Source organism: Chanodichthys erythropterus, chromosome 18 (assembly GCF_024489055.1).
Source record: "Chanodichthys erythropterus isolate Z2021 chromosome 18, ASM2448905v1, whole genome shotgun sequence".
NCBI classification, from domain to species: Eukaryota; Metazoa; Chordata; class Actinopteri; order Cypriniformes; family Xenocyprididae; genus Chanodichthys; species Chanodichthys erythropterus.
In genome coordinates, this window is record NC_090238.1 from 29,710,629 (window position 1) to 29,725,858 (window position 15,230).

General features: G+C 36.3%; 1 protein-coding gene across 3 annotated transcripts in view; it reads left to right on the forward strand.

The window, feature by feature from the left end:
- ktn1 (kinectin 1) overlaps positions 1 to 13,089 on the forward strand; it is a 51,630-nt gene extending 38,541 nt beyond the window's left edge. For 2 of the 3 annotated variants that reach the window (XM_067366590.1, XM_067366592.1), the window contains 9 exons: positions 50 to 139; positions 293 to 385; positions 3,435 to 3,503; positions 3,643 to 3,726; positions 6,120 to 6,203; positions 7,978 to 8,061; positions 8,155 to 8,244; positions 10,104 to 10,214; positions 12,294 to 13,089. In XM_067366590.1, the coding sequence (XP_067222691.1) occupies positions 50 to 139; positions 293 to 385; positions 3,435 to 3,503; positions 3,643 to 3,726; positions 6,120 to 6,203; positions 7,978 to 8,061; positions 8,155 to 8,244; positions 10,104 to 10,214; positions 12,294 to 12,332 (744 nt within the window). In that variant the 3' untranslated portion in view covers positions 12,333 to 13,089. The remainder of the gene's footprint in view (positions 1 to 49; positions 140 to 292; positions 386 to 3,434; positions 3,504 to 3,642; positions 3,727 to 6,119; positions 6,204 to 7,977; positions 8,062 to 8,154; positions 8,245 to 10,103; positions 10,215 to 12,293) is intronic. The other variant, XM_067366591.1, reaches the window with a different exon arrangement.
- Positions 13,090 to 15,230: the final 2,141 nt, after the last annotated feature.

Sequence of the window (15,230 nt, forward strand, 5' to 3'; positions counted from 1 at the left end):
GGGTGTATAAATATTTTAAGCACTTGATATTGGTTTGTTTTCTGGACAGGCTTTAGCAGAAAAGTTGAAGGAGGCTGAGGAGGCCCAGAAAGTCTTACAGAAAGATTGTGAGACATACAAGAAAGTGCTAGCAGAAACGGTGAGTTGTGTTCATGGCATCTGTCTGCAATTTTAAAAGCTAAAATGGGTGACACCTGACAGAATGTTAGCAGCACAGTGAACTTAGACTATGTGTGGGCTGAGGGTTGTACAGTGGTTGCTACTGAGGGTTTTGTTGGTGTTGGGTGCACAGGAAGGGATCCTGCAGAGGTTACAGAGCAGTGTGGAGCAGGAGGAGACACGCTGGAGGGAGAAGTTGGAGCAGTCACAGGCTGATCACAAAGAGGTTTGTAAAGATAAACACACTACATCAGCTTTCCTAATATCTACACCAATCCTTAGACAATTAATAGTCAGGTTTAATAATTAAGTCTTGCAACTCTAGTGCTGTAAACATTTGCTCTGGCAGTAGTTCAGTCCAATTAAATGTAGGGTAGGCAATTTCGGAGAGGTTGGCAATAGCAAGCTAGTTTTGAAAGCATAAGATCCCACTTTCCTTTCAGAGCGCTCTCCAAAGCCACGCCTCCTCCAAAAGACTTAAACATGCATCATGAGATGAGACATGGCGTTAAAATACCTCTCAAAGCACATACCATTACAATAATGAATGTGAACAATTTACAGAGCTCTTACTTGTACCACCTGACTGCTGCAGATTCATTTTGGCCTTGATAGTGTTTACATAGAAATGCATAAATCCAAGTTTGAGGATGTGAACATCACGGGTTGCCATAATTACATTTACGACATGGCGTAAACGCAGCATTAGCTTGTTGTTTTGGTTCAGGGGGAACTGTAAAAGGCGGCTGCTGTTTGTTGTGGTAGGACATCGTATCATTTTATTCGGACCAAATGCAATAATTGGACAAACATTTTTTGTTCCTGAGACTTCCACAGAAGAAATATGTACATGTTTTAATATTTAGACCACTTCTATTATTGATCGCTATCAAGATGTGAAGAGTTTTAACCAGTATAACAAAAAGTGTTTATAAAACAAATTGCCTACCCTACCTTTGTCAAGTCACCTTCATTTATATAGCGCTTTACACTATACAGATTGTTTCAAAGCAACTTTACAGTGATAACAGGAAAATTATTAAAGTTCAGTGTTTAGTGTCAGCTCATTGTTGATTCAATTCTGTTGTAAAGATCATCAATTAAGTTAGTTTATTTAATAATATATTAATAATAATATTCTTGAATATTAAGTGTTCCTAACTAAGCAAGCCATAGGCGACAGTGGCAAGGAACCCAAACTCAGTCAGGTGACAATGGAGAAAAACATTGGGAGAAACCAGGCTCAGGCAGGGGGCCAGTTCTCCTCTGGCCAATGAATGAACACGGTGTGATTGATCCAGGCTGCATCACAAGCCAGAAATCAGATTGTGGATCGGTAGCATTCAAATATTTCATCCAGTTCCTTTTGCTTGAAGATCGGATTCATCATGCCAGTATGGAGACGAAGCTGGTCATAGGTCTGTGCAGAAGACTTGTCTGGTTCTTGTGGTCTTTGCTGCGGATCTGTGTCGATGAGGCCTTCACAGGGGATTGTCTCGTTGACAGGATCTCTGCTGACATTCAGGGCTGCATTGTGGTCGTTTCTAGGTGCAGATCCACTATCTGATCTGGATACAGACAGGATACGGCTGACTACGGTAACCTGGGGATAAACAGAGAGACTAATATTAGCGTAGATGCCATTCTTCTTACGATGTAACAAGTACATCGGGTGTTATGGGAAGTGTTCCTGGTTCCGGTCAGCCTAATTTATGCAGCCTAACTATCTATTAACACATAGAAATGTGGTAATGTGTATGCCAGGTTAAACGGATGTGTGACAGAACAAAATTAGGAAGCCTGTTCCAGAGTTTGGGTGCTAATTAGGAAAAGGATGTACTGCCTGCAGTTGATTTTGATATTCTAGGCATTATAAACTGGCCAGAATTTTGAGATTGCAATAGATGAGACTGTGTTAAGAGCTCGCTCAAGGACTGAGGAGCTAAGCCATTTTAGTGCTTTGTACGTAATTAGCAAGATTTTAAAATGTATGTGACGTTAAATAGGGAGCCATTGCAGTGTTGACAGAACCAGGCTAATATGGTCATACTTCCTGGTTCTAATAAGAACAATAGCTGCTGCATTTTGGACCAGCTGGAGTTTGTTTATTAAGCATGCAGGGCAACCACCCAGTAGAGCATTACAGTAATCTTGTCTTGAGGTCATGAACGCATGAACTAACTTTTCTGCATTTGTCATTGAGAGCATATGTCATAATTTAGATATATTTTTAAGATGGAAAATGCAGTTTATAGATGCTAGAAATGTGGCTTTTAATTGAAAGATTAGTATCAAAGAGCACACCCAGGTTCCTAACTGATGACGAAGACTTGACAGAGGAGCCATCAAGTGTTAGACAGTATTTTAGGTTTTTGCGTGTGGAGGTTTTTGGTTCAATAACTAAAACTTTCCTTTTTTTCCAGAATTAATTACTAGTTATCCTATATATATATCATTTTTTTTTTTTTTTTTTTTATAAACCCTGCATTCTGTTAATTTTGTGAATTGAAATGTTTCTTCATGGCGTGAAGAAATTTAGAGCTTAGTATCATCAGCATAACAGTGAAAACAAGCGGCATTCTTCCTAATGATATGGGTAGCATGTACAGGGTGAAAAGCAACGGTACTAGTACTGAGCCTTGTGGTTCTCCATACTGAACTTGATCGATATGACACCTCTTCATTTACAGATACAAATTGATACTGGTCAGATAAGTATGATTTGAACCATGCCAAAGCAATTCCGCTAATGCCAATGTAATTTTCAAGTCTATTCAAAAGAATGTTGTGGTCAATAGTATCATATGTGCACTAAGATCCAGTAACACTAATAGAGAAATACAACCATGATCAGACAATAAGAGCAAATAATTTGTAACTCTAATGAGAGCAGTCTCAGTATTATGATATGGTCTAAATCCTGACTGGAAATTCTTGCAGTTACCATTTCTTTCTAAAAAGCAACATAGTTGTGAGAATACTGCTTTTTCTAATATTTTTTTTGACAGAACAGGGGGTATTATAATATAAAACTTTGTATTATAAAGTAAATAGTAAATATAACAATTTAGAATGTGATTTACCAAAAAAAAAAAAACATTTTCCAGACATAATAGTAATACCAATTTGGAGTAAAAATGTGCTTAATTATCATGAACATAATAGTCAAAATACAATTTTTTTGTGTGTGTGCTTCTGGAGCTTCTGATCTAGTGTTTTTGTAAGAATCACCTAGTTACACTGCAAAATAAAAAAACTGATGCTGTCTTGTTTAGATGACTCAGAGGGTAATTTCACTGGAACAGGAAGTGGACAGACTGAGCACAGATGGAGATGTGGAGAGTGTGAGTTTGCTTTCAGTTTGATCCTGCTCTTTATCAGCTCTGCAACACAATACAATTGACACCTTAAATTTGAAAAACTAAATAATTCTAAGCTGAAGAATATGCATTTGAATACTGCTTTGCAATGAATATATTGTAGCTAAGAAGAGACAAACAGCACCTTGAGGCTGAACTGGAGAGAGCGGAGCGTGAGAGCGCCATCTATGTGTCAGAGGTCCGTGAGGTAAGACAAATCAAAAGCTTTATTGCATGCTTATATGCAATAAAGCAATGTCTCTCGTTCTTTTGTTTTATTTTGTTGCTTGTGGTTGTGTCGTTTTTAAATGTCTAACATATTGGGTTTTAGCAGCTAAACTAAAATCTGTTTATAGCTTTCAGGGTTGGCGTCTACTTATCTATCCTCAGTTCAAACTTTTTTTACAACTATCAGCGATAAATGATTTTATGACATACTTCACATGATCTTCCCAGTACTCTTTGTAGAAATCTTTTATTGTTTGGACTGAAGATAGAACTGTCTTAAAGGAATGTTCCGGGTTCAATACAAATTAAGCTCTCTGCATTTATGGCACACTATCGATTACCAGAGAAAGACATTTCGACATGTTCCTTCTTTTGAAGTAGAGGGTTTTTTAACATTGCCACATTTACTTCCATTGTAAGGGAGTCAAAATTCTTTTCTCTGGTAATCAATTCATAGTTTTCAGTCACATGACTGGCATGGAGACCTGGAGGATAAAACATCCATAGAACTGTGGCACAGGCCTGCCAATTTTCCATCCGTTTCAAGCTACAAGTATTTATTTATAAGATATGTGAACAAACTAAAAGTTTTGGCCACTTGCGATTCATATACATCACCCGATTTATTTCATTTTAAAAGATCAAATTCAATATACAACTTACTGGTGATGCAAGCAAAACATACTCTGGTGCGATTGCCCTGTTCATTTAAGGGTGTGTTCACATCTTTAGTTCAGTCCTCTTGGTTCTTTTGGTCTGGACAAAAAAAAGGAAATACATTTAGCCCTGGTTCGCTTAGCATTCACACTGTCATTTTTAAGAATGAACCTGAAAAACAAAAATAAAATAATAAAATAAAAAAATAAAATAAAAAATGTTGCACGAAACTTAACAACATCTAAAACAATGCTGTGTTCTGGACTAAATACAATCATTGTATGTGCGTACATATGGTGACATTTTGACTAGCTGTGAACTTGTGAAGGATCTTATAAAATGTGTAAAGGAGTCTAAACAGTAGCAGGAATTCCTCTGTTGCACGCAAACAAAGACCTGCGTTTCTGCTGCCTGTACTGAACTGTAATGGGCAACGTAGCTCCTATGATGAGGACAAAAAGGTATGTTTCAGCATTCTGTCCTTTTTAGGGTCGCATCTTGTGACATTACGTCCTGTTTTTGGTTCGTTTATATGTCTTTGGTCCATGTTGCATTAATATTTCAGCTGAACCGCAACCGAGTTCATTTGTATGCGGACCAAGGCCCATCTTTTCAGCGGCCTCGCTCCACTTGTTTGGTGCACACCAGGTTTCGGATAGCAGTGTTCACACTTAATCAGATGAACCACACATATGGAGCACATATGCACCAGAGTTTTAGTCGAACCAATCCTGCAAAGTGTGAAGGCTGCCCTTCAAACCTTGGTCCACATCAAACAAGTGGTTCGACGGAAATATGAACGCAACGTGGACCAAAGACATCTAAATGAACCAAAAATGGGATGTGATGTCTCAAGATGCGACCCTAAAGAGGACAGATTGCTCAAGCATACCAGGTTCTTATATTAAAATTTTGTACAGGCGTCTCCTTGCAGATTTTCATTTGTGCACAATGGAGCAATTTCTGCCATTGTTTTGGCCACTTTTCAAATTTTAGACATTGTGAGCCAAATATACATCATAAAAGCTGTTTTTTTTTTTTTGGTATCTTTAGGTTTGGTGTTAAATGTATAATTTTCTGTTTTGGTCCAGACCAAAAGAACCAAGAAAACTGAACTACAAGTTTGAACACACCCCAAGACATGGGTGTCCCCTGTCCAGTGCTGGTCCTGAAGGACCACTGTCCTGCAGAGCTCAGCTCTAACTCCTGTTAAACACACCTGAACCAGCTAATTAATGTCTTACTAGGCATACTAGAAATTTCCAGGCAGGTGTGTTGAGGCAAGTTGGAGCTAACTCTGCAGGTCATTGGCCCTCTTGGAGCAGGTTTGGACACCCCTGCCCTAAGGAGTATACTGAGTTTGGTCTTTAAATATCACTGTCTAGTACATTAGTACTAGACCTGTTAAAATAACTGGCAGGCAAAGGAGGAAAACCTAGTACGCCCCTCCAAGTGTAATGTCACGTTAACCTCCCCTGGTTGTTTCTCCAGGAACATGTCCTACTTGTGTAGATCTCATAAATCCATAGCATAGACCTGTAGCACGTTCACCAAACCTGCCTGTTAAATGTTCAGTAGAACGTTAGAAGTTCCATAAACATGTTGGAAATGACATAGGAAGTCCCTCATTTCCCCAAATCCAGACACCATCCTCCAAAACCGCCACCCAGCTTTTCAGCCCCGCTTATTCCTCAAATATCTCAAACTTCATTACAGCTCAAAGATCTCTTGACCGAGTTGCAAAGCAAACTCGACGGCTCGTACACAGAGGCCGTCAGGCAGAATGAGGAGTTGAATTTGGTAAGCCGCCCTCCTGGTTAAACTGAAGTAGCTTTCCCTTTCTGCTCTTGAGCTCACATGGGTGGGGGCACTCGCTTCAAGGGACTGGAATTTTACGGCAAGGAGTTGCTATCTGTTATCTCTAATTTCTAAACATTTATTCTGATGTAAATTTGATTTCTTAAAGGAACGCAATGATGACACTGTCATGCTGCAGTAATGAAAAAACACAATCATAGATACAGTAATTTAACAATAAATGCCATTCTTAAAAAAGTCCCTATCATATGAAACATTAGAGATGACGGATACACCTTGCCAAGATTATGATGTGTTAATCTGTCATCTAATACCTTACTCTGTTTACTCTGCTGTCACAGTTTGACTTACTGCCACCTTTGCTTAGCTTGGAACCGCAGGCACAAGCACACACATTTCTAACTGCTCAGCTCTTGTCTGTTACATACACTACTGTTCAAAAGTTAGCAGTCATTAAGATTATTTCAATACTTTTATTCAGCAATGATGCATTAAATTGGTTGAAAGTGTTAGTAAAGATGCTTACATTTACAAAAAAATTGAAAAATTTGAAAAATTTAAAATAAGCACTGTTCTTTTGATCAGGTTTCTTTGAAGAGAATGTTCAAATGTATCACAGTTTCCACAAAATAGTAAGCAGCAAGCTTTGATAATAATCAGAAATGTTTCTTGAGCACTAAATCAGCATATTAGAATGATTTCTGAAGTATTATGGGACACTGAAGATTTGAGTAATGATGCTGAAAATTCAGCTTTATCATCACAGGAATAAATTACATTTTAAAGTATTAAAATAGAAAACGGTTATTTAAAATCTTAATAATATTTCACAATATTTCTGTTTTACTGTATTTTTGATCAATTAAATGCAGCGTTGGTGAGCAAAAGATATTTTTCCAAAAAAATTATTCCAAATTTAAAAAAAAAAAAAAAACACATTGTCTGTAAACTTTTGAACGGTAGTTTAGTGTTTTTATTTTTTTTTTATTCTAGTGTATAATGTTTGTCCATTGTCTGTTTTTGTAACCTTTTATTCTCTGAACTAGTATCAAATCCTCAGTGTTTGTGCTTTTTTGACATTATCACATGCTCCACCCTTTTGTAAAGGAAACCTAAATTTACACAATTTAAATGTCCATTTCCTTGTCAGTATACACTTGAATAAGCTATTAGAGAGTTGTAACCAAATTTTTAATGCAAACATTTGTGTCTTAGAAAAAACTCACGTTTTCTACATGGTTGACAGTATTTCTTAAATGGATATTTCTCTTCAAATTGTCATTATTTATGTCATTCCAAACCAGTGTCAATCTTTCTTCTGTGGAACGCTGAAGCAGATGTTTAGCCGAGTGTCCGAGCTGCTCTCTTCCATACAATGAAAGTGAATGGGGATTTTGAAGTGTTTTGTTTTTTGGCCTTTTTGGCTGTTCACCTCCAAAAAGCCATAAAAAGCATCACTAAAATAGTCTTCTGAAGACATACGATAACTTTGTGTTAGGAACAAACTGAAGTCTAAGACATTATTCACTGAAAATCTTCCCTGACAGCCATGCTCAACTTTTATTGAATGGAAAATAGTAGCTTGGACATTCTGCTCCTCTTGTGTTCCACAGAAGAAAGTAAATTATACAGGTTTTTAAAGAGTTGATGGTGAGTAATTGATTTTCATTTTTTAGGTGAACTATCCCTTTATAAGTTCCATCTTTGACTTGTACATATGTCAGTAAAGTGATATTTGACCTGGGTTTTTATTCAGCTCAAGACTCGGCTGACTGAGACGTTGTGTAAGCTCGAGACGGAGGAGACTGAGCGACAGAAAGTGGCTGGAGACCTTTATAAGGTAAAGCTTGATGCAGGAGGATCTTTCTATCAATTAAATGGTTAAGAAGCTTGTTTGCTATAAGGTTTTTTTTTTGTTGTGTACCGTGGTCAGGCCCAGCAGTCTCTGGAACTGATTCAGGCAGAGATTGTTAAAGAAGCAGGCCAAGCTGACCTGATAGAGACCAGCGGCCTCACGCAAACGGTAAGTACTTTGTTACAAAATGATATACTGTTTAACATGAAGACAAAAGATATGTGGACACTTTCTGGTTCTCCGATGTTAGTTAGTGGGTTAGGGTTACCCTAACTATGATCATGTTCATTGTCAGTTTGATGAACTCCACCTGTGGTTATGCTATTAGGACACCTGTGTGAAGTTACGGAGAACAGACTTCATACGGTTGTGCTCATTTAAACTATAAAATACAGCTTTTTTCCTATAGGTTTCTGATTATTACTGTTGCAGAACTGTACATTGATGAAAATTACATTAGACTAGTTTATTGCAAAACAGCTGAGAAAAGTGAAGTTAGATCTCAATAAAAATCAGATTTGATTGGGATACCTTTAATCCAAAAAATTTGGATTTGTGTGGATTTCAGGAACAAAAATGTAATATAACTTGGTGGTCAAAAAAAATACAAAATTTTTGTCATGTAATATACATACACCTTTTTTTATTATTTTGCTCTTGGTTGGTTTGACTGTTAAAGTAATAAATTAGAAGTAGACATTAGGCTACATATTTAGCCTTTCAGTAACCTACTGTAAAGTAAAAAAAAAGAGATTTTGGTGTAATAAAATAATCCCCAGCTGTAAATGTCAAACAAAAATATTATATTTTAATTCAAAGGGCCCTATAATACACCCGGCGCAATGTAACACAAGGCGCAGCGCAAGTGTGTTTGCTAGTTTGCGTCCGGCGCCGTTCGCGTTTTCCCGTTCAGCGCCACGTCCTTAAATTAGTAAATGCATTTGCGCCAGTTAGTGCGCCCATGGGCGTGCTGGTCTAAAAAAGAGGTGTGTTCAGGCGCATTGCCGGTGCATTGCTATTTTAAGGAGCTGAAAATAGACTGCGCCATAGATCAACTCAAACCTGGTCTAAAGTCTAAAGTCAATGGCGCAATATTTTTTTGTTAGAGCGCGTTGGTAGAAACTGCACCTCTGGGCGCGTCCACTGTGCGCGTTGATTTTGCTTATTACACACAGGGATACGCATCACACAAACATGCCAAATATTAAAAACAAAAGGATTACAGTGTAAAAGAATATTATTGTGTAGGCTACATAAATATAAAAATGTAACTTCGTTTAACTTCTAACTAAACGTTTAACTTTGCGCACGAGCAGATCGGTTTCTTCGCTTGAAAAGCGTTCATTTTTTCCGCCAACAAATTCTGGCATGTAAATAGCAATCCGCCAATGGCGCGAGTGCATCTCGCTCTTAAAGGGAATGGGAGATGACACTCTGATTGGTTTATTGAACGTTACGCCCATTACTCATTAAGAGAATAGGGACAACCCATTTCAAAAATACGCCCCGGCGCACGGACCGTTTTTCCGTCGTTAAAATAGCAAAAGTGGATTTGGACACGCCCTGAGTGCACCTGCGCCGTGCGCTTTACACTTTGCGTTTAGATCGTTAAAATAGGGCCCAGCGATCGAACGCAAGGTTTCTCGGGTGAGCGCTATGCTGAACTTTTCTGAAAGAATGCAAAAGCATTTAAATGTGTTTTGTTTTTTGTTTTGTTTTTCCCTCCCCCAATCTCAAATTCTTTCTATCACCATGTCCCTTTAGCGCTAGTAATCCAGATTTGGTAATCTGAAAATACATATATCTGGATCAGGGTGATCCAATCCAATTTTGCTTTGAAAAACAATCACAAAAGTAAGATGGATTACCTGATCCTGGATAGCAAAACGTGAGATTTCCAAATCCAGACAAAACAATTTGAACAACTGGCTCCTGTATTTTGAAAGCATGGTCGTTGAGTTTACGTGTTTGAACATTTTGAAATTTTAAAAATATCTTCTTTTTTTTTTTGTGACTCATGTTCTTAGGAGGAGATTGACCGTAAGGAGAAGATGACTGCAGGGTTGAATCAGACTGTTCAGGAACTACAGGAACTACTTCAGTCTGTCAACAGACAGCTTACCAAGGGACAAGAAAGGGTATTATTATTATTACATATATAAATGACTGACCATGAGCTGTTGGTTTTCATGAATGAGCACTCAAAAAACACAAATGCTCAATGGACTTAAATGTACACTGTAACTTTTGGCCCTTTAGCGGTTAAACAAAACTGCATGCATTTTGCGGAGGAACATTGGTTTGGTTGTGTTTGGTTGGGCTCTGTGTTACTCTGGATGAATTTGGATCTTCTTCATAACTAAAAAAGAGAGAGAGATTATCCTCAGCTCATAACACATTCACTACTAGGCTTAAAGCCCGGGATAGACTGCACAATATTTGGCTGTCCCAGAAGAAAGATTGCCATCATGAAACAATCATGGCGATTTCTGTGATTGTGGCTCTTAATCGGTGGTCCTGTGTCGTACAGTGAGAGAGGTTCAAACTTGAGACCAAAGATAGCCTACCATAGTTTTCTGACAGTGTCAGAAATTCAGCATGATCATTGCACAGTGTATCTGCTGCTACGACCTACATCTGACCAGCCAATAAAAATGCAACATGAAATCAACACGACATGGCGCTAAAACTTAAACTGCTTACCTCTGTAATGATCTTAGAGGATTGCAAAAATCATGCAATGTATCCCGGGCTTAAGAGATACAACCAGTTTAGATGGAAAGCTGACCTGCTGAAGACGTTACTGTAGCTATAGTCATTAATAGAAAATAAATTCCAGCACAGCTCTACAACAACTGTAATGAAATGACCCTTCACAATAGATAATGCTTTACAATGAACTCTGTTAGAGAGCTATATATGGCAATTTATCTGTTCAATAAAATACCTTACTCACTTGCTGAGTAATAAAAACCTTGACGCTTTTACAACATTTTCAAATCCCTCAGTTCATGCCATCTGCATTGTGGTCTTGTGCCTTTCACTGTAGTTAACATATAAAAATTATTACATACATGCATTACACATTTTAAAATTGGCTTTTTACCCAATATTGGCTATAGAGGTTTTTCTGGCATATTATATACAGTACAGTCCAAAAGTTTGGAACCACTAAGATTTTTAATGTTTTTAAAAGAAGTTTCGTCTGCTCACCAAGGCTACATTTATTTAATTAAAAATACAGTAAAAACAGTAATATTGTGAAATATTATTACAATTTTAAATAACTGTGTACTATTTAAATATATTTGACAAAGTAATTTATTCCTGTGATGCAAAGCTGAATTTTCAGCATCATTACTCCAGTCTTCAGTGTCACATGATCCTTCAGAAATCATTCTAATATGCTGATTTGTTGCTCAAGAAACATTTATGTACTTTTTTTTTTTTTTTCAGGATTCCTTGATGAATAGAAAGTTCAAAAGAACAGCATTTATCTGAAATACAAAGCTTCTGTAGCATTATACACTACCGTTCAAAAGTTTGGGGTCAGTAAGAATTTTTATTTTTTTGAAAAGAAATTATAAAAAGAAATTTTATTCAGCAAGGATGCATTAAATCAATCAAAAGTGGCAGTAAAGACATTTATAATGTTACAAAAGATTAGATTTCAGATAAACACTGTTCTTTTGAACTTTCTATTCATCATATAATCCTGAAAAAAAAATATTGTACACAAATATTTTGTACAATTGTACACATTAAATGTTTCTTGAGCAGCAGATCAGCATATTAGAATGATTTCTGAAGGATCATGTGACACTGAAGACTGGAGTAACGATGCTGAAAATTCAGCTTTGCCATCACAAGAATAAATTACTTTGTCAAATATATTTAAATAGTACACAGTTATTTTAAATTGTAATAATATTTCACAATATTACTGTTTTTTTCTGTATTTTTAATTAAATAAATGTAGCCTTGGTGAGCAGACGAAACTTTTTAAAAACATTAAAAATCTTAGTGGTTCCAAACTTTTGGACTGTACTGTACATATATAAAAAAAACTTCTTTTTTTTTATTTTGCAGCATAAAACTTTAAAATAAACATTTACAGAAATTACAAAAAAGAATATCATCTGATTACTGTAAATTCATTGATCGTTCTGTTTTTCTCAACTATGATAAACAAGTGTCTTATTTTCTTTTTGTTTCAGGATGATGGGGATAAATTATACTCTAATTATAAACTGTAAAGAAATGGAGGAAGGCTTCAGTGCGCTCTCATAAAGCCACATGACATCGAACCACAGTAACCCACTGTCAGATTCCAGCCCTGTTTACTGCACCTGATCTACTATGTGATCTCCAGTTAAAGCAACCCACAATCCCTGCACACTCCAACCTGGGGTCCCATTCTCCCAGAAAGGCGCTGACGGACCCTGACGACGTGCACTCGGTGAACCGGATCCTTTCTCATGCTGTGTCAACTCCTCTACCTGCATTCCTCATATTCAGTAGACTTAAAGAGTAAAAGCATCCGACAGACGAGACGCTTAGACTCGTTGATGTTTCATTTGACCATTTTCCAGTCCGAATACTTTGAATACTACTTTTTGTTAGCTCTCTTTGACCAGAGAGGTTTTTATCCTTTCGTATAAAGAACATTGAGGATATTTGTGTTGTTTTAAATATAAAATAACTGTTAGGATCTACTGACGCTCACTATGTGTTTTCAGCTCTTGTTTTGAAACCCTAAACTCAGAGGCACATACAAGAGATCCGTTTAAACCAATAAATGCTTTTCCTGACTAATTATGCTGAATTTATTATTTGTTTTCCTGGGGGCCTGTTGTGATGAGGGATATATTATGGGATCATTGGTAAAAGATGGGTTAATTTAATTGCATCCTCCTCATCTGTTATCATCACACTCTATACTGTTGCTAATTTCATTAACACTGATATTTCATTTTTGTAAAACAGGTGACCAGTAATAAAAGGGATGCTTGATTTAAAAATGCAGTGTGGCCTCCATTTTTTTATTTTTTTTTTTATTTATTTTTTTTATAAGTGTTGATTTACAATTAATCTTACCTTGGAAAGCTACAGTTTTTGAAGGAAAGCAACAAAGAAATTAAAATGTCAATTTTAAACCAGGCTAACATCAAATTACACATTTGGGTGCATTTTAATATGGATATTCTGGGTGTGTTTTGCTCCTATAGTAAAAAAACATTTTAAAACAATATTATTGTACACTACTGTTAAAAAAATTAGGATTGGTGAGATTTTTGTATTGTTTATGACCAAAAAACTGCATTTATTTGATCACAAATACAGTAAAAACAGCAATATTGTTAATCTTTAATATGACTTAATATATTTTTTAAATTAAATTTAAATTTTCAACATCATTACTCCAGTCTTCAGTGTGACATGATCTTTCGGAAATCATTCTAATATGTTGATTTGATGCTCAAGAAACGTTTTTATTATTAATGTTGAAAACAGTTGTGCTGCTTAAAATTTTTGTGGAAACCATAATAGGCTACTTTTTTTTTTTTTTTTTAAGAAATCTTTTGTTTAAAGAAAATTCACCAGCATTTATTTAAAGTATTATTTTCTAACGATGTAAAAGTCTTTACTGTAACTTTTGATCAATTTAAGGCGAAAAAAAATGTATTTATTTAAAAAAATCTCACTGACAAACTTGAACTCGTAGTGTTTTGAGAAAATGAACATGCAATGACTCGTACACTACAGCAGGGGGCAGTAATCTTTTAATGCCTACTAGTAATCCATCATTTGGACGGGATCCTGTAAGTTTCATAATATAACAAAATACACAGTCCCATTATTTATCATGATGAACATTTGCTCATTCTCTGTAAAAGACGAAAACAGCTATAGTGGTTAAATCAGACTTTATTACAACAAAACAATACAGTTATTTATTTTAATGATCAATTATTTATAATTAACAATTATTTAGTTATTCTCATATTACACACACCAAGTGGACTTCTGATTTTTCTTACCATGGAACACAAAATGAGTCATCTAGTAGAATGTAGGAGCTGCTCTTTTATGAAAAAAAGCATAAGGGTGATGAGATGCATTTTTTTAGGTGTACTGTCCCTTTAAATGAATTACGTGTGCGTAATGTTCATACAATGCTTGAAATTCAAAGTACATCACACATTTTCACTTACCTTTGTTTTTTTTTCGATCCCACATTTATAATGATTTAGACTTTAATGAAGGGTGAAGAACAAGTTAAAGGATAACAACAAGACTTTTGTATGGCTCTGAGATCAGCAGACTCGCTAGCGTAGTCTCAGCACATTCCAGCCATTCCCTCACTGTATCACACTGCTATCAGCTGATCCCAGACCTGCCTCTGTCCATGACATTTGAACTATGGTCATTTTACTATCGTTTAAGGTCTATACACTGGCATGGAGGTAAAGTATAATGTAGGCTATATTAGATGTACAAAAAACGTGTGGACCCTAATTAGCGGCTATGGCCATTCCAGACATTTCTGAGAGTGCAAGTCGTGTTCAAACGAAAGATACGATAGACTTTTCGTCCCTATTGTGATGTATATGCGAGGGAAATGGCCTCTTGAACAAGAAAAAAATAGGGCGGTACTTTATTTTGTCCGTTGGGAATTGATTGGAGTGTTATAGTTTGCTATTGCTGTGATGTCATGTGAGTGACAGGTTGCCCCGCCCTCACGCCAGTAAACACATCATCAGAGAAGAGATGTTGATGCAAGAGGGAAGGGAAGATATTTTGATTAAAGATTACAAGGGCACATGATTTTTTTAATGTATATACAGCAATATTCCATAAAAAAATAAGAACTGTCCATTTTGATTTCATGGTGACTTTAATGCTACAGCTGAACAAGTTTGTACGGAGCCCCGGATATGGCATGCAGGAAAAAAATAGTAGGCTAAATCATGCACACAATCTTTTAATTCGTTCCCTCATTTTACAATTTCTTTCCCTCTATTTACTAAAACGTGTGCATGATTTAATATTTCGTTCCCTCAATTTATAAATAATGCGCATGATTTATAAATGAAGGGAATGAAATAGTAAATCGTGCACACGATTCAGTAAATTGAGGGAACGAATTAGTA